We start from the raw sequence: 25,726 nt of genomic DNA, 5'->3' as shown, positions 1-25,726 counted from the left end.
ATGAGATGGGTAGAAATTAGAACTAATTGTCTGCATGTCTACTTTAATTCTATTTTGCCTTCATTATTCAAGAAGAGGGTGAAAATCATGTTATTAATTAGATGATGATAGCGTGGCATTTTTAATTTACACTAGAAACACTAAGAATTGTTAGCAAAGTGGCTGTGAAAACTCCAACGTGTTCGACATCCCCAACAATCAAATCCCCTGGTTGTAATGCCTCCTGCTGCTCCACTATCATCTACAGGAAAACTCCAATCCATACCAGGACATCTTTACTTTGAAGAACTAAGAGGGAGTGATAAACAGTGAAAAAGAGTTGAAAATGCATTAACTTAGCCAATAGAGAAAACTGAAAGGACAAGTGAAAGATTATAACATATAGTCTGAGTGAAGCAGCTTCCAATATACATTATTTGAATCCAGTCTGGGTGTCACCGTGTCACCTTTGCTCATATGTGCCTGGACTCCTCTTAACTAGAATAGAGTACTGTATTTTTATTAGTCTATCAGCACCACCTTACTTGTGCCTGCAAGTATGAAAATGACTTCTTAGGACCACAAAGAATGTTTAATTGAAATTTCATTTGGTCTCACTCCTTGGATCTTCCCCTCTATCACTGATCAAACTCCCCTCATAACTATTTTCACAAAGGTAGACTAAAATACACCAAAACAATTTAGCTAATAGTTTACTTGCTCAAAGTTATCACTTTTTGGAATGTCTACATTTTAGAGACCTATGAAGGGGTACTGTACCTAGTTCTAGATGTATCAATCAGCAAAACTACAACGGAGACTAAGAATAAAACTTCTGAGTACCATGATACAATCACTTCTCAATGCAATGGATGTGAAGAACAAGTCTTGGAGTTCTTTTGCTAAGCATGTTATCATGCAACCACCTCTTTTACTCATGAAATTTTATGGAGATCCAGATAGCATCTCTCATTTATGATTCTTCTTTGTTTCTCCAGCACTTCTTTTGTCTTTTTTCTTGACACACATACACAATAAAAAAAAAAGGAGGGGGAATCTGTTAAAGAGAAGAAGTTGGAATAAATACACAATATCTTTTGAGTGCTAGGGACTGCAAACCATCCATATGGAAGCACCATTGGTCATGATTTGGGTAGGATTTCAGTGAAATACATGGGAACTGAACTTGATGGGAAACCCAAATCTAGGGAATTAACAGAGAAAATGCATCTTGACTGGCTAGGCAAATATACATTTTTGTGTATTGGGTTAAACTAGTTACACAACAAATCCAAACCCATTTCATTGTTTGTTGGTTTGCATATTGGGGAGAAGAGAGTCGTTTTCTTCAGAATTGGAAGGGAAATGTAATGTCCTTTATCCATATATTATTCCAAAGATATCCCAATTTAAACAGATTTAAATTTAAATAATCTAGTATTTGGTTTAAATGCCACTGTAAATCCAATTTCTGTTCCCTTACCCATCTTCTCCCCAAGAAATATGTATTTTTTCCTACTTTCAACTATTCTAGAAAAGTGTTTTTTTTTAAAGCTATCTAAAGTAAATTCTGGTCTCTTCATGACCTTTGACACATGCCAATTTTAATGTTGATCAAAGATTTGTCTCCTGATTTCAGATATATCTTCCTAACCTTAGTTTTAAAAGTGGTAAGAATGAAGACAGGAACTATTTGGTGGTTCCATCTTGACAGGTGTTAAGAATATAATTTGCTCTCAGAACATTCAGCAGTTAGCAATAGTGAGGCAAAGGTTTGCAAGTTAAGACAGTTTGAAGTGGAGAATGGAAAAAAGGGAATTAATATGGAATCTTCCAGGTGGGATTTTTACAATCCCTTTTTAGCTATAAATCTCTTGAAAAGGAGGGAGGTCTTTAGAAAATGCAGGAGAAATAAGCAGCAAACCCAAAGTTCTCTTTCCCTCCCTTTCCCTCCCCCATCAATTGGAATTGCTCTCAAACAAATGAAACATGTGTAATTAATGGAGCAGGGGGTTGGACAAGTCCCACATGAAAGCATTTCCTGGACTTCTCCTTCATTTGCATGGCATCAGAAGCTGTTCAGAAGGTGTGACTTTTCCCACGGGGAGCCCTTGGCTCTATGGTACAATAAAGCAGCACTTTGTAACTAGAATTAATTAAAGGACTAGGGAGGGCCATTGGAGCAGGAGGAGGACACACAGGACTAAAGGGAAGGTGTTTGAAAGCTGAGTCCTAAGCAATAAACAAATATTCTTGGCCTGTTCTTGTAGAGTCAGGACACCTGGGAGATTTAACTCAGGAGCTTCCATCTTCAGTCTTGGCACCATGATCCATTTTGTTCAGTAACGGCTTCATTGCATAAAGAATAGACATTAGGAGGAAGCTGAGGGTTGAATGAGTCAGTGTGTCTACCAAAAAGTTCTGCCTAACTGAGAAGCCTTCATGTCATTAAACAGCAAGAGAAGTTGATGGAATTACAGTATATATCTTTGCTTGTACTGAAGGCGGTACAGTAACAAAGAAACCAAGATGCCAAGAAAGAAACTTGCCTTTCCCTTCTCAAAATAGCATGAATTCTTCACAGAAAAAAGGGCCACAAGGAAACATAAATTATTAGTGTCTATATATAACTTCAGCTGAACCAGAATCTCACAGAATATAGAATAACTGAATCGGAAAGGACCTTGGAGGTCTTCTAGTTCAATCCCCTGCTAAAGCTGGAGACCTTATACCATTCTGGATAAATGACTGTCCAATCTTGTCTTAAAAATCTCCAATGATGGAGCACCCAGAACTTCTGGAGGCACGTTGTTCCACTGATTGTTCTCTTGTCAGGAAATTTCTCCCTAGTTGTTCTAGATTGGATTTCTTCTTGATAAGTTTCCATCTGTTACTTCTTGTCCTGCCCTCAGGTGTTTTGGAGAATAGGTTGACTCCCCTCTTCTCTGGGACAGTTCCTCAAATATTGGAAGATTGCTATCGTGTGACCCCTACTCCTTCTCTTTGTTAGATTAAACAAAATGCCCAATTCCTGCAACCATTCATCATGTTTTAGCCTCCAGCCAACTAATCATCTTTATTGCTCTTCTCTGCACTCTTTCTAGTCTCAACATCTTTTTTGTATTGTGGTGACCAGTATTTCAAGTGTGGTCTTACCAAAGCTTTAGTATAACATACTGATGGCGGCTCCCTTACTTCCAGGTGCTGCACAATGTATTGTTTTGGATAGTTTAATACACTTCATATAGTGTATTAAGGTTAGAATCATTCAAATAATGATCATCCTGAAGGGAGTTTTTTAAAAAGGAATGGGGAGAGAGGAAAGGGTTATCAGAAAAGGAATCTTAGTAATGGCCACAATCTATCAGCTTCTGTTAATAGTAATTGTGTCAGTTCTGCTGTAATTCTATGATGGAGTTCTTCCTTACACAAAGCATGGAAATAAAATTCCCCAAAGACATCAACTGGTTATTTGTTATTCTTTCATTTGATTTTAATTTGACTAACAGAACATCCAACCTTTCTACTGTGCCATATAGTTGCAAATTGGGAATTATAGAGGTTGAATGCCACAGTCTGTAGCACACTAAGATAGGGAAGAGTGAGCCAAATAGTCTTTAGGATTTATAGTTTCACACTAAAATCTCAGTCGTCATCCTACCCCAAGAATTTCTGTATAAGACAATGTACAGAGCATCTACAAAACAATATTCTCAAGGAATATTCTTCAGAACAATAATACCTCTTTCTCACATCTATGTTGCTAGTAAATATTGTTTCACTGCCCTTCATAAATAGCATTAGGGAGACTACAGTATTATACTTCATTTATCAGGGGCACATACTAAGAATCATCAGAAAAAATCCATGGCTTCAAATGGAAATTTAATGAAAGTATTATTACTATGTAGCAAAACTGAATGGGCTATTTCCTGATTCTACTGATGTCATTCAGGTGGTGGACTTGGTTTGGCAAGTCCTCTTCCAGGGACCCCAAAGCCAATTCCGAATCTGTCTGCAGTTCATTCTTACTGTTCTTGCCTTTTCTTCACCTGACTTCATGCAGCAAGTCAAGAAGAAGACTGCACTTCTTGTGTTTTACTTTGGGAAACGAGATCTGTGAACCAGAGTTATCCTTACTCCTGGTTTCTTTACTGTTAACAAAATACACTGTTGAAAATATTACAGAGAATTTTGAAATAAATAACCAAATTAAGTACTCCAGAACACTCCAGATGAATTATATCCAATCCCTGTTGCATGTTAAGTGCAATGATGGTCATTGATCTCAGCAGATATACAGTAGCAATATTTTAAAGGAAGACTATACATTGAAAGGCAACTGGAAGAGAAAGTATTGAATTAGAACAGGGGTGTCAAACTCACATTGTCATGGTGGCATCACCTGACGTCTTGAGGACTTTTTTCCCCTTTGCTAAACCAGGCATGAGCGTGGCCAGCACATGACGCATCCAGCCCATGGGCCGGGAGTTTGACAGCCCTGAATTAGAAGGTTCTCAAGTACTTTTCTGCAGCTTTTAAACCTACTATATGTTTTCACTTATTTTACCTCAGCTTCAACATTTGCATGCTGCTTAATCTTTCTAGATCCCCAGCATATGTTTCAATGCTTGACTTCCAAGGACTCATAGATCACCACCTTTAGACTAAACATTTCTTATTCTTATTGGGATTGTGAAGCCTATTGTGACTTCTCACACAGTAACTTTTCTCACCCCCATCCCACTCATATCTGGTATTACCATAGCATATTCCCTTTTTTGCCATATATAATAGAGCCATCCATTTTTCTAGTTTTTCAACACTGTGTCTCCTACTGACAATGAAATCTGTAGTTAATTATGCATGATGACGGTATCCAATAGTGTTAAAGAAGGTACAAGAATATTTACCTTCTTTAATAAAGTAATATTATTTATAGGAATAACCTATTGAGTTAAATGGAATTTACCTCCAAGTACATATAGCATTTCAGTTTAAATCATGAAGTACAAGATATTAAATAATATCATTTTAAATATAATTTATGAAATTAACCCAAAAATTAAAAGAAAAAAAATCAAAATTAACTTATCAAGTTTTACTGAAATAAATTTAAATCATTAGTCAACTATTCTCAATGTTTCCTGATTTGTACCCTATGACTATCATTAAGTGTTGTACTTATGATTCTTGATGAACGTATCTTTTATTTTATGTACACTGAGAGCGTATGCACCAAGACAAATTCCTTGTGTGTCCAATCACACTTGGCCAATAAAAATTCTATTCTATTCTATTCTTGAAAGTTAGCATTTGAAATTTTCCTGCACTGATGCTTACCGCTCTTCTAAAAATTTTAAGGGTCATTAAAATTCTCCCCAGCTGAGTGGAAAACCATCGTTAGAATGTCTGCAGAAAGTGCAGCCAAGGTGCTATGATGCCTCAGAGCCAGTATCAGGAGCCCAGAATCTTTTTTTCCTCAACAAAGTTGTTTGCAGATTTGCTCCCCAGTCTCATCTTCCACTCCTAGGAGATCCTTGTCCCTACTGTAAATCACACAGCCAAAACATCAAGTTCATTTGTACTAGTAGAAATTTTAATGCACAAATTAAATAAATATTTCCAACAATTTCATATTTCAATTTGTATACAGTAAACTTTTTTAAGCCCTCAAGGAGCAAGAAGAGAAAGATGTGCTGTTCCAGCAAGGTTGTTCACAGTTTTCATGCTCTTTTTTAACATACTTTTTTTCTATTGGTGTTATTTTAAATGACCCTTTGAAAATACACTTTTCCATTAAAATTTGTGACATAGAATCTCATTCCTCCGAGTTATTGACACCTTCTGAAATCCCTGTTTAGGCAGGACATATCCTTCCAGACCACTGCAGATTTGAGCATTTATCAAAATCTGTTTTGTCCAGATAAAGAACTAAACCAGGGCACAGAAAGGAAGTAGACAGCATCAGCATCTCACATAGTAATCAATTTGAAGTCTAATCAAGACAGAATGGCAAATAATGTTCCTTGGTAAATTCTGAATAAAACAGTCATGAGAATGGTGGAAAACACGAATATTGTTGCAAAGCTTGCTTGGTCAGGAAAGGTTTGTGAGAAATTAAGCCCTTTGGACATGGTATATCTCTCATGCATGATCTCCCTCGCCCTTGGTTTTAATCAAATTAGTATATAAGGGAAATGTTTAAAAATTTATAAACTTATATTATTGCCTTAAAAATCCATCTTCAAATCAGAGCAGTGTATGAAAACCTAAACATAACCCTAGTAAATTATAAACCTAATAGCTATTCAGTGACAACTACCCTGTTTCCCCCAAAATAAGATATCCCCTGATAATAAGCCCAATCAGGCTTATGAGCACATGGCAATAAGGCCAAGCGCTTATTTCAGGGTTCAAAAAAATATAAGACAGGGTCTTATTTTCGGGGAAACACGGTAGCAAAATGTTTCTTGATAGTTTTCCAGCTGACATATATGTCACTTGAACCTCATGTGAATGAGGTTCACACACACAAATACCTACCCATCAGTAGCTACAGATTCAGAACAACTGATATGCTCTAACAATATGGCAACAAAAAAATAATCACAAATCAGTTCAGTTGCTAATTTTTCTCAAAGTATTTTTTGGGGAAGTTGGCTTACAAATAAAATTGCAAATGCTAGAGTGGCAAAATTGCAACACTAAGAAAAAACCTTCAAGGACTGACTTTAGGTCAGAGGTTAAAAGTTGCCAATCTGCTGGAAAGAAGGCTTCTTTTATCCTTTGGATCAGGGGTCTCCAACCTTGGCAACTTTAAGACTTGTGGACTTCAACTTCCAGAATTCCTCCCCAGGGTGACTGAGGAATTCTGGAAGTTGAAGTCCACAAGTCTTAAAGTTGCCAAGGTTGGAGACCCCTGCTTTGGATAACCTAGGGACCGAAAATTCTCTGATGGCCCTAGAGTACTAGATAATTTTATTCTTATGGAATAAATTTTATAATTTTATCTTATGGAATATCCTTGGAAATGGAAATGTATTGGTGAAATATCATTCTTAACTTATCAGCACTTTACTGACAGGACAACAAATACAAAAAAAAAAATCTATGTTTTTTTTTTAATGTAGACCTTTGGAAAAATGATTAGCATTGAAAGAACAAAGCAAACCAATGCCCTTAGCATCTCCTTGGGCAAGGGCAGTCACTGTGTTTTCATATTCTCTTCTCTATTACACAAAAATGAAAACGATGAACATGTCCCATCTGTGTAGGATCTAAAGACTTATTTAAACAAATTTGACTTCATGGAAGATTACCATCTGCAAGTATCAGAGACATTTCACAAACACACCAAAATAAGCCCCTAGTACAAAGAATTGGGGATGGACTCCATCCTCTTAAGTTACTTATCTTATCTGAGGTAGAAATTTGGTCCCAAGTGTATGATTTATTGAAGAGGGCATGTTCTATGCTTATGCCTAGATCAACTACCTCCTACCAATCCCTACCCCAAGTTAAAAACCAATCTAACAAAACATAATGCATGCCCCCTCCCAAAGAACTCAAAATCTTCCTAAGTGAAGAGCAACCTTCCATGAGTATTTAAACATACTGCTTTTTCTTTAAAAAAGCATTAAAGTTGGAATACAAAAATAGAGCCTCTTTTGTTTTTTAAAAAAAACACAGAACAATTATAAACAACTAAATCAAGTTTTGTTCCTCCTCTTCTTCCAATCCCCTTTTATAGTCATCGTCATAGGTAAGTCTCTAGTTATTGTCCATCAACTGAGTCTCTGCACAATGTCCTCCAGCAAAGGAAAGTGGTCCTGAGTGGGACAAGGTGAGGCAGGTCAGGGCGATGGTTTTGGGCTGGAGTTTCGAGTCCTTTTGCTCCTTCGATTGAAAGGATAATTGAGAAATTCGAAGCGTCTATGAGGCTCTGTTGTTTGGTGGCCTTTGGGCAGCCGCTTCATGAAGTGCACCTCACGCTGATGCTGACGAGTCTTGGAGCCTTTGCGGGGACGTCCCTTCCGGGTGAAGGCCATGTACCATCCTTCGTATTTTGCATTTTGTAATGCTGTGTAGTTGTTCTCCAGCACAATCTCAGTGAAGACACAATCCTTGCCTTTGCCATTGCTCTACAAGTGAAAAATAATGAATAATTTGACATCTTTCATCTTTTCCATCTCTATTGTCCTTAAAGCCTCTTTGGGCAGGTATCAACCCCACACTTAGGATAAGTCTCTTCCAATAAAACATTTTAGCTGTTTCCTGTTTCCATTTACTGTATATCCAACCTTCTATGCTCCATTATGCCAAACAACTTTACTGAAGCAAAGGCCAGAATGATTGTGATATGGCATAATTTCATAACTGAAGAAAAATATTTTCTTCATAAATTCAGAGGGTCTATTGTAAATAGCAGTAGCTGATACAGTAACTTCAGTTTATAAGAATTATATAGAGTACTCATATATTCACTCCTATGATTATTTGTTCTTTTTATCCCTACAACTACAATGACTTTTCTTTTATTATTACCCAAATTTCTAATTTAAGTAGAAAGAGATAAACATTTTTACATACTGTTGCTTAACAAAATCACTGTGTATAATCAGAATAGCAACAGTTCTATGAATAATGATATCTGTTTATACTTCAACCACCATGTATGTAGTTAAATGTTTTAACAACTGGATTCCATAAAACCTGCAAAGCTGTATATCTGTATTACATGTCATGTTCAAACTTTTTCTCCTACTTTGTACAAAAACTAGGACTGAAATTTAGAGTCTGTTAACAATAAGGCTATTAATTTTAATGCTGGATATATTCAGTAGCACAAACACTGCAATTTTCATTTGGCTCTCTATTCAACAAACATATATTTCTAGAAATGTAAAGTTAGAGAAACTGAAAGAAGCATTTGATATGACCTTGTCATGTCTATTTTTCCCCACTTACTTCACTCTCTTACATATACATACATACATAAATTATAGTTTGTATATATCTCTTTCCTTTCATTATGTTTTATTTAATAAAGCTGCATCTAGATAGAGTGGATCTTTCCCAGCCTTAATACTTAGATTCTAAAGTGTTGCAGAAGATAGCACCTCACAGAGGGTGCCAAGTATCCTTAGCACTTATTACAAACATGGCAGACTTGGGATGCCGCTAATTAGTGTCACTTCATTTGAATGCAGCCTCATTCATTACAGATTTAAATAGGAGTGTTTGGAAACCAAACACTAACACTTTACACCAACTGGCAAATCCAGAGAGGGCCCAAAAGGAATCACTCTGATTGTGAATTTCTTGTCCTCCGCATGCAATAAATTTTCTGTCAAAAAGAAAGTAGAAGTAGAGTATGTATAATTACTATATGGTTTAGATATGTTCCCCTTAAAATGTCAAAGAATAATTGCCACTAGAAGAATGCAGATTCATTCAGAAGACAGAATATACCACAGCATATCCATAGTAGATTGAGTGGTGTTGTGGTTTCTGATTGACAGAAGTAGTTAGGCTCTAAGATGGACATCTCAACACAAGATTCACAATTCTGCACTCCTCTGTTGCTGATCCTTTCTAACCATAAAGAGATGGCATATGCAAACCAAAAGTGAGGCATCTAAAAGACAACCAAATTGAAAAGGAAGTAAGAGTTATCATGGAAGACCATATATCTACTTATCTAAATCTGGGCTCGTAATTTGAATGGAAAGTTGAAGGACATCAGAAGCTTTGCTAAAAAACCAAAGCATCTTGAAGTCTAACAATATCTTTTTTAAATAAAGGGTCCCATATTCTAGTGTAGGACCATTTCAATAGGAACATGACAAGCAATTTATACCAGATATGATCCTAATCCTTCTGACTCAATACTGTCTTTGCTTACTAGTAATGTTGGCCACTTTTAAGCTAAAGCCTTATTTGGTTGACTAGAACTTAAACCTGGGATCTTGTGTTTCCAAACACAAGGCACAAACCACTGTTGAGCTACATCTCATCCATAGATGTTGGAAATATTGTGGAATGTTTTACTAAGAGTAGCAGTGGAGTCTATGGGAAGAAATGAAGAAATGGCAAGACTTAGGAATGCATTTCACTTTTATACTGTTGAGCCTTTTTCATCAGCTAATATAATACAACCTTTGCAGCATATTAGCAAATATATTTTCCTAATCTCCCTCAACTATATCATGTTACCTAAGCCTACCTCAAGGTTCTGTTCCAAAAGCCTCAGATGTCTTCCCCACAATTTTTAAAATAAAAAATTAGGGAATACATAAAATCAAAGACTGCTCTAAGAGAGAGAGCAGGAAAGAGAAAGAAAAACGTGCAAATCCAAGGGCAACATCTTTATTTTATGTTGAATGTGCAGATACAGTATGTAAACATCTCTACAGGTAGTCCTTTCCCAAGGATGCTAATTGGGACCAGAAAATCTATCCTCAAACAACATAGTCGTACCTTGAAAGAATAACTTGACTGCACCATTTAGCATTGGCAATTCCTGCAGTCCCACAATGGCCATTGTTAAGCAAAGACAGGACCACAACTTGTGACTTCCTGCTGGCTTCACCACTGACTTTGCTTATCAGATGCCAGCAGGGAAGTTACGAACTGCAATCACATGATTGCAGAGATACTATGACAGTCGAAACTTTGAGGACCAATCATAACTATTACTCATTTAGCACCACTGTAAGTTTGAAGAGTTGCTAGACAAGTAGTAGTTAAATAAGGGTCATCTGTAGTTCTTAATAAATGATATTGTTACTGCATTCAGTTCCAAATCTTCCGTACAGACACATTTTTTTAAAAAAAGTACAGTAAATAAACTCTGTACAATTATTGTTTTAATTTTTAATATTGTATTTTCTGTATTTTATCTGCTGGCTGTTCACCGCCCCGAGTCCTTCAGGAGAAGGGCGGTATACAAAATAAATAATAATAATAATAATTATTATTATTATTATACAGAGACATCTATATAGGGTTTTTTGACCCTTGGTATTTGCCCATTCAAAGATATTTTCTCAATTTTCTAGTTTTGTTTAAAACCCTGGTATGTCAAAGGCAATCTCAACTATTAACAGGTCTGATCCTGTTTAATTTTTTTAGATTGCATTTCCATTGAAAAAACTAATAAGCTACAATACCATTCTTTTCTGTAGATTTCCTATGCCACTTCCTGCCTTTGAGTAAGACATACACATAAGGAATTACTTTGCAATGTTGCCATATGTCACAATTGAGGAAGAAATTAAAGTAAGATTTTATCAGAATTTTCATTTTTCAATCTAAATTCAGCAAAAATGAAAGCAACTGGTTCATTCTTTCTTAATGCAAAAAATAATGTAGATTAGGAATTTTAGATTTTTTATTAACTGCTCAAAAGTTGAGAAGGTGCAACAGGAGATCTCTGATCAAAAAGTCCTCTGGGGGTAGGGGGAAGTGAAGGGTAGGGGAAAACAGGCAGATCTCCAATGCCAAAGAAAGAAGTTTAAATTGTTTCTTTATGTAATCTGTCAGACTGAATTCTCCCACCTGCAACATATCTGAATTAGGAAAGCATAACAGGAGAAAATATTAAACCTCCCTAGAAGATCTCTCCAGGACTGGAATTGCTGTCTTTAATGTGGCTGTACATGCAGGTAGTTTCAACCATGGAAAACCTTTTCATAGTTTTCATGAGAAAAAAGAAAAATCTTGTTTTTTTTTATTGCTACTTTATTTTTTACACCTAAGAGAGAAGTCTGTGGATTTTCTGCCTCAAGTGCCAACTAACTTGGCCAGGGTTCATTCCCCTCCGCCCCACCACATGTTCTCTGGGGAAAGACTGCATTTGCTCTTCTACTTCAGGCAGTAAAATAGCTTGGTCTAGCCCCGAGGGCCAAGGCCTTCCTCAATCCTTTTCTGATGGCTGCATGGTCATGCCCAGTGTCGTCTTTAATCCCCATGGATCAGGATGCTGATGTTGTGTCTAACTCCTCAGGATTTAATCGGAAGGAACTGGCCCTACCATCAAGCAGACTGAACTAACTGCCTCAGGCAGCCTAGACTGTAAACCCTGAAGAAAAGATCTGGATGTGCCACTCAGCTTGGCCCTAACTAGACTGCTGTCAAAGTCTTTTGTAGATACTCTTCTTAAATATATTTAAGTTATTCTGATTGTTCTGAACTGTTTAATTTAATGTTTTAATAACATCTTAAGATCTGTCTTCAACTGTATTTTTGGTTTAAATGTACTTCTGTGGAGAATTAATGGAATAAACAGCATGCAAATGCTTCATATAAATATAGAAAAAGGGGAGAATTAACAAACAGAATGCTTCGTAATACTGTGATTTAAGGTGGCATTAAACATAATAGCCTTCAGGGTGGGTAAAGTTTCTTATTAGTACACTCTGCAAATCACTATTTTTATAGCACCAAGCATAATTTTCTTTTATAGAAAAAAGATAATCTACCATTTTCAAGGTCTTCTTACAAAAGACCTTTGAGTTACAGAATTTTCATGGGCAATTCATGCAAAAATTAGCAGAAGTATCACCCCTTCAATGTTCTCATTTTAAATTCATCAGAGTACTTCTATGTTTTTAATTTAAAAAGCTCCCTGTTCTCCTTCCCTCATCATATATGTTGACTCAAAAATATGTTTCACAAATCCAGTGATATTTCATTTGGATTTCTACAAGGGTCGAGGTCACAAATTTTGTCTAGAATACAAACAATTTTGGTCTCCAGCAAGCCTGCACAGACTTAAGGTTAAAATGGTTGATCTTTTAAAATGAATAGTCTGTGGTTGAAAAAAAAAATCCTGAAGTATCATGTTTGTGATAGATCTCATCATGCAATAAGATGGCTGCAGGGTCATGTGCAGTGTCTTCCCATCCACTTATATTTTACACTGCATGTAAAACTGATGTAATTTTTTCTTGACTATTCATGACCTGTAAAATCAATGGCATAGTAAAGAGAAGCAAGAAGGGAAACAAAATGCTAAACAATTATTGGGATTATAGAAATAAGTGTTTTGTGAGTGGTCACATCTGCCATGGTGTAAACATTTTGTAAATAGTCAAGTTTATATCCCAATACCAACTATTTAGTTAGGAAATCCACTACATATTTTCATCTATCCAAATATTCCTCCAATCCAAAAAAGTCAACCACCTAGTACTGATTTAAGCCTCTTCTCTTTTCTCCACTTCTAAAAGTGTGTTTAACTGACTGCTTTAAACACTGGATTCTTGAGGTTAAGGTAAATTTGCTGTATGAAGATTTCCCAAAACAAATGAAAGTATGCAAATGAGCAAATTTCTAGCTTCAGTCACATACCCTCCTGTTCACATAAGGCTATTGTCCACTGCCTCATCAAAAACCAATTTAGCCATATTCTTACAACCTTCCCAAAAGTTTATTGTCTGTCTTCTTACCTTGCCAATCAGCTTTCCTTTTTTGTTCATGCAAATATAGAAGCCTGTCTCTGCTCCCTTGATTCTTACTCTGCTCCCAAAAGTATCAGTCTCCACAATGAGCTTAGCTGGAAAGAATAAGGCAACAGAAGAAGAAGTCAAGTTATAAGATCAACATCATATTCAAGTCCCAGAGATTTAAAAAAATGCCAAACAGAATGACATTTTTCAATTGTAGCAAGACTTACAGTACAATGAAAAGTAGTGATAGTCCATGTAATTGGGCATTCTGTACAATGACAATAGAGCCAAAAGGGACCCAGGATTGTGTGCTGTTCTTGTGATAAGGAATAAAACTTTGGAGTATGGATGTAAAATTGCTTACATTTATTTTTCAATACACAGAGCAACTTGCCTGCTGAAACTCCATCTACACCCAAATCTCATTTAAGGGTCTCCGTTTGAAGCAAAGACAAAAAGGAATATGTTTTACAGGGAACCAAGAGCTGTACTGTACATTACTTTTTCCCTATGGTAAGGGAGTCAATGAAAGAATGATACCAGTAGCACTAATATGTTTTTCCATTTGTCACCGAAAGACTGGGGAATTTTTTATCCATGAAGAATTATGTGATAATAACTTGGTTAATTTTTAAGGCATCACAAGATTATTCTTTGCATTGGTCCCTGTTGTATATACCCAGCAACAGGGAAAAAAATAATTCATTTCATTATTGTAACAGCAGACTTTTGTCCAAAAGTTAGAATAAAGAAAGCAAAAAATGTGACTATTCTAAATTGCTTATATCTTCTTAAACATAGAACTCTTAGAATTTAAGTAACCAGAGAAGAAAGGGGAGGTGTGGGGAGGAATCTGTGATGGACAGTCCTTCATGACTTCCGAATTGAAATACTATTTTTCCATTCTTCATTTGGAAAAATAACCTACACCACCATGAAATTAGCTGTTCCCATAGCAGGTCCCTATTCTGCATCAACTCTTTATGTCAAGTTACTGCAGTCATCTAGTTACCTTCCAAGGTAACATTAACACAATCTTATAGATTTTGTATACCCTGATACTGACCTTGGACAATGTTGAAATAAAGGGAAAATACTATGTTAATACTGGAACATCTAAGAAGAGATTAAGCCTGTCTATCTCATAGTCTGGAGACAAGATGAAGGCAACATCATGGGAACACAAAAAAAGAAAAAAAAATTGTCCGCACATGCTTTGCGATGTTCAGGACAAATGGTAAAAGCACAAAACATGGAGAGACAAGAAAATCAGATGTTAATACAAAATCTAGGTCAGCAATAAATAGAAAAAGAATGGTATATTCTAAAGATAATAGTATGTTCTGTGCAACAAAAATAATTTAGAATTTCTTCCTTTTTTAACAAAAAATAATTTTTATTGAGTATTTTACATTTTAAAACAAAACACACAATAGCAAACCCCCCCCAAAAAACACACACACACACATCAGACATTAAAATACAATACTAACTACAGATATATACAATTTTACAACTTTCTGCATCGACTTTTCTCTTTACTCCTAGCTTTTATCCTCCCGCTTCTTCTCTTTATTTTTAAATATTCATAATTAACTGTTTTGTTAACAGAGTCATTATTTACATTCATATCTAAAATTTCTTCCTTAATTATCTTGTCTTCATTGCATTTCTATTCTGTGTAGGCCATGAAGAACCAGAAGACAGTTTAAGACCCTTCTCCACCTTCTTCTCTCCTTGTATGGTTGCTGATTTTGCAGAGAAAAGCTGACCTCTTAATGCATTTCATCTTTGTGAGAGTTGAGAGGGTATATTGATTTAATCTCAGTTTTTTAATGGGCATTGATTGACTTATGGAGCTGCTATGCAAATTACAGATCAATAGCTTGTCCTTTCTTCTTGTTTTGCATAAACCCCAAGTTTTAGAGCCAGCTTTCCTCCAAGAACTATCTCAGCACTCCAACTCTGCACAATATTATTGTGTCTGAAAGAAATAAAGGATTCTACGTGGAACTTTTATTACGGGTTCAGGGTGCCCAAAATTTCTATGAAGAACTGGACTTCTTACTTGCCATTTCTGATCATAAAATGATGATATATCTCTAAATTGCATCCCACTCTTCTTTTTTCTGATACTTGAGCCATTGCAGACAAGGGATTGTGCTGACAAAGGGCAAATTCTAAAACTTTATAATAATATTCACACTAGTGATTGGAATTCATCATATTTTGTACAGATAAAACAACTCTTATTCTATGGTCCATATTTGATCCTTTCTCTTACCGTCCCCCACCCCATTCTATCAAGGACCTGTTTTTAATATGAAATAGACAACCCATTGGGTCATGGCTTCAGAGATATTTCCTCACCTAAACAGGAAAACAGAATAACCAAGAGCATCAGAAAACCTTCCTTCTCTCCTACCCTCTGCTCCCCTCCCCTGTCCTTTTCCCTTTTCAGCAGGCAGGTAAGTGGCTGCTGCTGGGTGAGCAAGGGAGCAAGGAATTATGAGATTGACTGGGAAATTGTCATGGAACATTGACAATTAAGATCACATGACTACAGCAGTAACCTAGCAGTGCAGCAACAGCCAGTAGCACTGAAGTAGCGACAACTTTTCCAAATTTCATTCCCTCACAGTCATGGTCTCAGATTTTGGATGCATTCTGTAAGTTAGTTCATCTGAGGTACCTTGCTTCAAAAATTGTTGCCTTACGATACACCATTTCATTCAGTAAAGGTCATGACAACAAAAGATTTAGTAATATATAGATATAAAAAGTTCTATGTTGCTTCTTCTATCCTTCCCAAATATTCTCCCCTGTAATTCCTACAAATTTGTATTCCTAGCCATTATGAGTAAGGGTTGGGATGAGTCCATAGAAGGTATTCATTCACTTTTGGTATGACCCGTCCTCTACAGGAGTTCAGAGGACATGAGATTGTGACAAACCGCAGCTTGCTTAGGCTAGAACATGCCATATTCATATTTAAAGCATAATATATGTTAGGAATCGAAAAGATGTACACAGAACTACAATTAGGAACAACAGTGCTGAACAAGAGTTTCAGTATAGGTAGCCTTCAACCATATCTCTTGCCATAACCATGACAACTAAAACCAAAGGAAGTTGCAATCCAAATATCTGGAGAGCAAGTTACCTATCGCCTACCAAAAGGGACCTAGAATGTTGCTGCAGTAAAAAAAAAAACCCTTTTGTGCATCACGCTTGATCCTGAATTTGCACCCATTAATGCAAATCCTACTTCACTGAGACTGTGCTAATCACACTAGGGCAAATATAAACACAAACATGCTCAGCCAACCAGATGATTGGTTTTATGGCACTTCAGCCTTTGCAGAATAGTTATCTGCAAGGTCCTTTCAAAAGCAGTAGTAGACTATTCACCTGTAATGAATTTTAGGGAAAGAGAGGAATAGCAACGGAGATAAGCCACAATGTTTTCCATAATACTCATTGTTGTCCCTACCGTCTTTTTTGTATTTTACTTTTTAGACTGGATATCAAAGCACTACAGTGAAAAACCAGGCTGGTGGACTTGCAGAACAGCTGGAATTATACCAGCTCAGTGTAAAGTTTGGACAGCCTCATTATTTTACCCCAAATACTACATTCAGCTGAAGTCTTCAAAATAAAAAACTATTTCCAACAGTGGCACAAGAATAAAAGTACAAATTAAGGGCGAACATACGAGCATAAGAGAAACTGCACAAATTGTTTAACCCTGGTTTATTAATTCTCCTAATGATCTTTCCCTCCCTTCCATCTTTTAAAGTCATCATTTTTTAAATCAGTTTCCAATACAAGACATACTTCTGTATGAGAGGAAGAATAAAATTATTAAAACTGCACTGCAAAAATATAGTAAACACTGAATGATTTTTTTAAAAAAAGAGTCTCTCGGCTGCCATGTCAGCATCATCCACAATTTTGTAGTTCTGATAGCCATTTGGAAGAATTTATGAGTTCTGGAGGATTAATCTCTGCCTTCTCTCCAATAATCTTGCAATCTCTTTTTAACACAGGTTGAGTCATCCATAGCCATATTGTTTCACTCGCCATCATGATGTTTGGGAACAGTGGGAGGAACTGTTCTTTTTTAACCAATCATTATAATAGACAGCCACACTTTCCAACCACAATTGTTCTGCTTACAGAAGAAAAGGTCTTTGCCCAATTAAATACATTTGGACCACAGCTCCCAGAATTCCCAACCACTATGAGTAACTTCTAGGAATTTTGAGTGTACGAGGAATGCTAGATTGGGAGGGATACCTTGTCTTCCTAGCAACAATAAATTACCACATCAATTTAAATATCACATCAGTTATTCTATGAATTCTGAAGATGTGATAGGCTTGCCTCAAGCAGAGGAAAAAATATCCCTTTGCAACAAGGAAGAGTGCATATTTGATAAATAATCAAGTAATTGTCAGGCCCAGCCTAATGATATGCCTTCTCCATAAACAACAAACATTTCAAGGAGGAGTTAGTTAGTTCTTTCAGTCTCTTTTTAAAAATAACTTCTGTCTTGCCTTCTTGAACCTACGCCATGCAACAAGCTAAGCACAAACCATTTCCTATTCTCTTTTCTCAGGTAGGAGAAAGAGGGAGAGATTACATGGGATTATCATTTTAGTGCCCAAGCTACTATGTTAATACTGAAACAACCTCTACAACTTCTGTGTCTAGGAAAACTCTATACCTTTGTCAAGTCTTGGATTTTATTCACTTTCTTCATCTTGCAGCTTGCAATGCAAGAACTTGTTATTTACTGCATCAGTTGTTCCCAAGTCCACATACAAACCCTGCAATGTGAGTTGCCCAGAAACTGCCCCTCTACTGGGCTAAATAAATAAACTAATGGAAGCCAAGATACTGTTATCATCAAGTCAAGGCTGGCACAATAACTTTAGGAGTATCCTGAATTAATGGAAGCTTGCTATTACTAGAAGCTGGTTATAAAACTTTTTGGGATATGTTATTTCACAGCTTTCTATAGTTCATCCCAAATCTGCCCCTTCCATTTTTATGCCACAGAGATGGACAACACATGACTTACCTGTAGCTCTTTTTTATTGAACTCTTGAACTCCTTCCCCCCTACAGTTCCAATGCCAATGTTCATCTGAGAAATGCCACATAACAGTCCAAATAAACTGATTGGTTTATTAAGTCCAATTTGATGAGATATTGTTTTATTTCTTTAATGTTTTACTTCAAAAATACAGACTCTCCAAAATGAGATGAATTCCATTCTTCTCTGGCACAATCCATGCATTGTCATGAGGGCCATAACCTGTGACTCCCAACAGCCAAAGTGAAAAAGCGATTCCAGTCACAAAGAAGACCATGTCTTTTACAGAGCAAAGTTTGTGGGCTATAACTGAACTTTCTCCAGATCCCCCTTAGGAACTTGCCACATCTTCTAGAGACATCCAACTATTGTGGAGTCACTAAAGAGATAATGTGGTGGCTGGGTGATGCGAGAAGATGCTACAAGTCACCAGTGTGAAAATATTTTAAATATAGGCATGTCTCTTTTGGGATTAAAACCCCATTCTTGGAATGATGGTGGCTACTATAAGGTCTTATTACTTTGTGCAAGCAGCAGTTTTTCCAATAAAATAAAAAGAACATTGATGGTTTGCCAACAATGAATTCATCCAAAATATTACAAATACCATTATTAAAATCTTAAACAGCCTTCTCACCACTAGAATGGGGCATAAAACAGATCAGGTAGGGAGTCCCTTTAAGGTTCCAAACAATCTATGGTCTGTATGGTCTTTCCTTTCCCTATCCAAGTGATCTATATGTTTTTCTGAAGAAATATAGTTTGTTCTATAATAAAAATACATTATTCTACTCTTATCCTAATTAAAGCATAGCCACAATTACTGCTGGGTCAGATCAAGTCTGTCTAGAACAGAATTACATTTCCCATAATGGTAAGACAAATCTAATAACATAATATTTAATAATAATGCAGAAACAGCTCACTTGAAATTTTTCAATAGCATTTTTTTTCTTTTACAAGAGCCTTCTGTTTTTCTTATTCATTGCCCAGATTCTTGAGAACTTCTTTCAAAATAAATCATATTTTTTTAAACTAATATTCTTATTGGAAATGGATGCTACTAGTAGAAGCATGCAGGGCATTTTCTGCATGGCACCAGTTCATCCACTGAAATGGACACCTATTTTTCCATAAACCTAATGAATCCTTTTTAAAGCCTTTTGCTGTTTGAAACTGTGTTAAGACCAGTTCTTTTCCCTGGGTGAATGCTGAGCTGTATATGGATTACACTACTGTAGCCTTCTCCACACCGGCTTTGGACTTCACCAACTATAATCCCCAGGTTGAAAACTGCTAAATTCCAGCATCACATCACTTCTTCTTCTAACCTATTATGAGCCCTTTAACTTTATTGCTTTTTTTTTGTCTATAAAATATTAACATCTGTAACCTCCTCCTTGCCCAAGGACAATTGGACCCCTGACTCCTTTTCATTGAACTGCATAGACAAGGTTCCCTTATTTATCTCTCTTTGGGGGACACGAGTAAGGGAGGTCGATCAAGAGAGCAGTTAACATTTAAAGAGCATCAGTTTTCATGCTCTTCCTCTGCTGACTGGTGGAAAGGCATAGAAAAGCAGCCCCAAACACAGGCAGAACACCACATGCTTTTTTCCTCTTCTACCTTTTCAAAGGCCTTTTTCTGATTTATTGCCTGTTGGTCAGCTTTACCACACGAGCCTCTTCAGGGACTCACCCTCTAACACTGAATTGCTGCTGCCTTGACAAACTCAACTGCATTGCTTTGGCACAGAGATACAGACTGAAAGCAGAGCAGAAAATGTCAGAGAGAAAACGATAACCTGCCTGCAAGAAGCCAAACAAGCAAAATGCCAATTCCAATCTTTAAAATAATAATAAGACATACAAAAGTTGTATGTTTTATTATTATTTCTGAGCGTGCAAAATTTCCTAAAAGGCACATTTGAAAACAAAAGCAACAATTATCATTCATTTCTAACGCTACTTCCTCTCATAATGATGTAGTGAAGCCAGATTACAGATTGCTGTACAAGACAGAAGAACACCAAGCTTTAAGATCCATAGGCTTCACTCCTAATTAGAAAACTGAGTCAGATATTGACAATCAAGACAGATAACCAAGAAAAATGGACCTGACCTTAAATCAGCTATTAAAATGTCCCAGCAGAGAAAATGGCCATTGGTGGAAATAAATCACTTTTTTGAGAAAGAGAGAGAGAGAGAGAGAGAGAGAGAGAGAGAGAGAGAGAGAGAGAAAGAAAGAAAGAAAGAAAGAAAGAAAGAAAGAAAGAAAGAAAGAAAGAAAAAGAAAAACAATAACTAAAAAGCAAAGCAAAACAACTTGAAGTATAACATAAGACATGTAGGGTGTGAAAAGTTGGTTTTGTTAGTGAAGGGGTGAAAGCTTAACAGTTCCAACTCTATTCTTTCCCTTCAGTGACAGATTTATCCCAGTAAAAATTATGTTTCATGCTCAAACTTTGAAAGGAAAGTGGCTACGTAGATGCAGAAAAAATGCAGCGAGGCACACTTGATCCCCTAACTGGACTGCGAAGAGGAGAAAGTATTCAGGAAATGTTTAAAAAGGTGAAAGTAAGAAGACTTTTAATAGCTCTTCCAGACATGGGGGTCTCTCCAGAGATTCATATAGAACAATCCTGAACCTCTATTTTAACATTTACAGACTTGCAATTCTCCTAAAACCTTACATCTGAAAAACTGCTTGTGTTCTTTCTTTTTAAATCACTGCTGAGTTTGCTTCTTGTGCTTCAAATGCTTAACCGTTTTAATAGAAATATTTTCTTTTTCAAATCATTCATTCCTATGTGTTATAATGCTGTTATTTAAACATTAAGTAACTTTTTAGAGAATGGCATATTTAAAGAAGGGATGTATGCTTTTTCCTTTATTTAGAATCAAACTATATTGCGTATTTCAGTTATGGCTGGGACAGTTTCCTTGAAAGCTAAGTTGCATACTGTATACACATGCAAACTTTGCCCTCACTATCGGTGCCTGCTAAAAATGTTAATAAAATCTTCAGCCAGTTTAAATATAAGCAAGCTTGCCTGATTTTCAGATAATTGTTTGATGTGAGAGGGGAAAATTGTGGCTAATGTGAGAGGTCAATAATTGTAGTCATCATACATAAATTGTAGCAATATGGAGATTCAATACTAGGATGTGCATTACAGACCACAAATTGAAGACAATGCAATTATGGAGCATCTCATTTAATATTATACAGTGTTTCATAAGCATAATTAAAGTTAGAAAGGAGAACATGGACTTATGATTTATTTATTTTTTGGATGAACTGAACATAACTGATCATTTGTAAAAACTAAGTCTCATTTAAAACTTTACAGCCAGTCTTCTATTCTCACATATATTTTTCTTTGGGAAAGATATTTTGTGCATGCTAAAAGCTTATTTCCCTTAGCTGAAGGCAAGTTTTGCCTGTGATTCTAGAAAAGCTGGGGTTAACATCACAATATGCTCACAGTTTCCTTATTTCTGCTGCACTGTTAGGCTGGAACGTACTGCAAGGAGACACCTATTCTCCCAGTCCCATGATTTTAATTCTTAAAATCTGCAACTCATCCCACTATTTCCGTGGTCAGTGATCAGGTGTAAAATCCAGCCCAATCTCCTCCACAGAAGCTCCGACTCAATCCGCAAAGGGAAAGCATTATACTGTTATTACAAATATTGATCCCCACATTCTTCCGTCAGAAGCTTTCTGCATTCCAAATGCTTGTAATGATTTCTGGCAAACAAAGGGGACGGAAATCATCAATTACTGGGCTGCATGCATGCCCTCCCCACCCCCCACTCTCCCAATGTTCCTGCCCACGCAGACAGACTTACCATGAGCATCTCCATCTTCTGCCATAGCATTGATTTTCTTGTTGTCCAGGATTTGAACATGCTTCCCGCTGGTTCGACTGTATAGCTGATAGGTCCGGACGAGTCTCCGGCTTAGTTGGTCGGTCACCAGGCTCTGCTCCCTCACATGCTGTGTAAAATTAGGTGGGGACTGAACAGTTACCTTTAGGAAATTAAAAAATATACAACACACCATTATAATCTCTACTCCTCTGAGAGAGGCTATCTTGGTGTGATCCTGGTGTATCTGGAAAGGGCACCAAGTTGGTGCAGTGTAGAGTTGAGACTCTTATGCATTGATATAGTGCAGGCCAGGATTCTAGCAGTGGCTGAAAAGTTATTGGGCTGCCCAGGAATTTATCACTGGGAAACAAACATGCAAGAGGGAAAATAAAGATGAGCCTGGCTCAGAATCGAGCACTAACATGGCTCTCCTTTGGTTTCAGAGATGTGTCTAGACTTATGCAGATTTAAACTAGAGTCTCAATCCTGTTTGTGACATTTTAAATCAAGGAAGACTCAACAAGACAAACAAAAATACAAACGAATATGCCCCATCATTCACAACCATATCATGCAAGACACACTAAATCCTGTACTGGCCTAAATACAATCACTTGGAATATAATGCATCCTACTTGCCTGGAAATCAGGCTTTCAATTCCTGGATTTGTTTCTATTGCTTGGCTTTCCAGCTATTTCAACTGGTCCATCTGAGAGTTTTGTCCTGTGGCTCCGTGCCCTGGACCAGAGTGATTGGTGGTTGGGGGTGGGAATGGGATGGAGATAGCTGTATTTTATCCCCTTCAACAGTGATCGGTTGTGTCAGCAGTCCACGCAGTTCAGAATTGTCTCTCACTAATATTTATGAGGCCCTTCCATACAGAGAAGCTTGCCGTGGTTTCCCCACGCCCGCATTCAAAGTTATTGTGAGCCTGTTAGCTGAAGGTTCAGCGACGGCGATTTGAGCTCCAACCACAACCATGCAGTTGGGCTTTGCCACGGGGGCCCCGTGTCTGTTTCCCCTCCTCTCTCGGGCTGCTCTTCTTCCACCCCCAATATGTCACCAGTTCCCCTGTTAAGTCTGAAGGGTTTTAGTTTGCCCCTGACATTTATAAAGACGTATTCTGAGCAAATGTTGAGGAGATTTGTTCCTTTCAACTTCATGGGGTGGCAGTGCATGAAAAAAGCCTCGCTCCTCACTGCCTCCCCGCCCATCTTCAGCCCCATATCAGCTACTAAAGTTGTCCAAAAGATACAGGGAAGCAACCTCTTCCTGAAAGATAGACTTTATAGAAGTCTTCCCTTGATCGTGTATCTCTCTTATCCTTTGTGTGTGTTGTGTGTGCGTGTGTGTGCACGCACAAACAGAGGGATGCATGGGTTTCCTACTGGCATTTCTTTCCATAACATCTCTGGATTGCTCTGCCTGCTCTAATGAGTAGACCATGTGGCCAACCATAATACTCTTTGATTTCCATCTCATGTCCCCAAATATTACAATACGGTGAGCCTACAATCCCTTTACACTCACATCCACTGAATTCGATTTGTTTACTCAGCTTTATAGGGGATCATTCCAAATTTAATTCAGAATCCTACACCTGTTCTCTTGCAGGGGAATGTTTCTGCAAGCATTTGGCTTTAACTCTCTGGACTTGCAATCAATACTACACCAAAAGGGTTATAAATTCTAGAGTATCAGACTGTGTTGTTCCATATGTTAATGAGGTTTCTAATTTCTAGGAAGCATGAATAAGGTCTTTCCTATAATTAATGTATATCTCTTAAGTATAATTTTAAAAAATCATAATAATGGAAGGAATGTGTTCTTATTTAAGTCTGGAAATTGGATGGAAAAAAAGATTTAAATAGATCATCACTAATTTCCCATCGGGATTCTTCAACACTTACAATTGGGGAGTTCAGCGTACATCTATTCTTACTTCAACTCAATCGTTCCCACATTTTGCATTTTATTCTCTACTCCCCGCACTTAGTTAGTCTCTTAATCATAGGGACTCCTTTTATTACATCAGGTTTTTTTTTAAAGGGGGGAATAAAGAGGGAAAAGAAGAAATCTGGGCTCTATCCGTATAATAAAAAAACATCGCAACTATTTAGAAAGGATTAAAACAATTCCTTACCTGTGCCTGCAAGCAGAAAGCAAACAAGTGCAGTAGCCTAGAATAATGGAAAAGGGGGAGTGGAGGGGAAAACAAAGTAGATGGTGAGATGAATTTTGCCATTGAAATGGAGCAGAAATAAAGATGGAAAATCGAGGAGACTATTTCGGGGAGGGGAAGGGAAACCGAAATCGGTCCATAAGCGGCAAGACTCAATACTTACAAATAGCTGAATATGGAAGAGAAGAGATTCATCCTGAGAGATTTTTTTTTTTACGCGGGGACTTGATTGGCTCCGGGCGCAGAAGAAGCAGGCGCTGCGGGCCCGGGTGGTTTTCTTGGTTTGCTTTGGCTCAGGTTAACCGGCGGGAGTCCGGAGCAGCGCTTGGGGTGCGAGGAGGCTCTCGGTTTCTCTCCGCGGGCGTCCTTTTCCTTTCGCCAGGCGCTGCTCTGCCCGGGCCGGCTCACCCTCCTGGTCAGGGCGAGGGACTCCCTGGGCGCTCCCAGCCCATCCCTCGAGGAGGGTCCCGCAGCCGAGCGGCAGAGAATCAGCCCGAGGTTGCCCTGCCGGCTCGGCGCGCCCGAGGCTGTCAGAAGGCTCCGGGGCCAAGCGGAGAGGACAGGCTCGGCTGACAGCTCCGCGCCAGGAGCAGGAGAGGCCGGCGTTTCGAGGCTGGCGGCTGCGGAGCTCAGAAGGGGAGGCAGGCAGGCAGGCACTCGGCCCGGTGGGTGTGCGCTCCACTCTCGGAGCGCCCGAGGGGCAGTACGCACCAGCCCGGCCCTGGTCCCTCCTCTTGTGTGCTGCTCGCCAATGTGCCAGCCCCTTCTCATCTGTCCGGGGATGTCCCTAGACCCGCGTCCTCCCCACCTCTCTCCCCCACCCAACATAGACCGTCCCCCATCCACCCCTCGACGGGACCAGCCCAGCACCGCTTGAAAGCATCCCGCTGGCCGAGATGCGCTGGCTTCTCCCTCCCTCCCTCCCACCCACCCAGGGGTGAAATCCAGCAGGTTCTGACAGGTTCTGGAGAACCGGTAGCGGAAATTTTGAATAGTTCGGAGAATCAGCAAATACCACCTCTGGCTGGCCCCAGAGTGGGGTGGGAATGGGGATTTTGCAGTATCCTTCCCCCAGGAGTGGGGAGGGAATAGGGATTTTGCAATATCCTTCCCCTGCCACGCCCACCAAGCCACG

The 25,726-nt window shown here is 38.0% G+C and overlaps 1 protein-coding gene across 2 annotated transcripts; it reads right to left on the bottom strand.

Moving 5' to 3' along the window:
• Positions 1 to 5,556: 5,556 nt before the first annotated feature.
• Positions 5,557 to 25,326, bottom strand: FGF8 (fibroblast growth factor 8). 2 transcript variants are annotated; one of them, XM_034439919.3, is made up of 5 exons: positions 24,755 to 25,326; positions 24,553 to 24,589; positions 22,388 to 22,568; positions 13,434 to 13,540; positions 5,557 to 8,123 (listed from the first exon to the last, which is right to left on the bottom strand). In XM_034439919.3, exons 1-5 carry the CDS (start codon positions 24,784 to 24,786, stop codon positions 7,836 to 7,838), a joined length of 645 nt encoding a protein of 214 aa, XP_034295810.1. In that variant the 5' UTR covers positions 24,787 to 25,326; the 3' UTR covers positions 5,557 to 7,835. The 2 variants fall into 2 exon arrangements, with proteins under 2 accessions (XP_034295810.1, XP_034295811.1); XM_034439920.3 differs by having other exon boundaries at positions 22,388 to 22,535.
• Positions 25,327 to 25,726: the final 400 nt, after the last annotated feature.

Source organism: Pantherophis guttatus, chromosome 6 (genome assembly GCF_059756535.1).
Source record: "Pantherophis guttatus breed Tessera chromosome 6, ASM5975653v1, whole genome shotgun sequence".
Lineage (NCBI taxonomy): Eukaryota > Metazoa > Chordata > Lepidosauria > Squamata > Colubridae > Pantherophis > Pantherophis guttatus.
This window is presented reverse-complemented; position numbering and strand designations above follow the sequence as displayed.

Excerpts from the sequence above, each read along its gene's own strand:
- FGF8 (XM_034439919.3), bottom strand. The coding sequence starts at position 24,786 with ATGAATCTCTTCTCTTCCATATTCAGCTATTT. Across the intron at positions 24,590-24,754 it reads TCTTCCATATTCAGCTATTT|GCTACTGCACTTGTTTGCTT; the intron begins GTAAGTATTGAG and ends CCATTATTCTAG. Across the intron at positions 22,569-24,552 it reads CTTTCTGCTTGCAGGCACAG|GTAACTGTTCAGTCCCCACC; the intron begins GTAAGGAATTGT and ends AATTTCCTAAAG.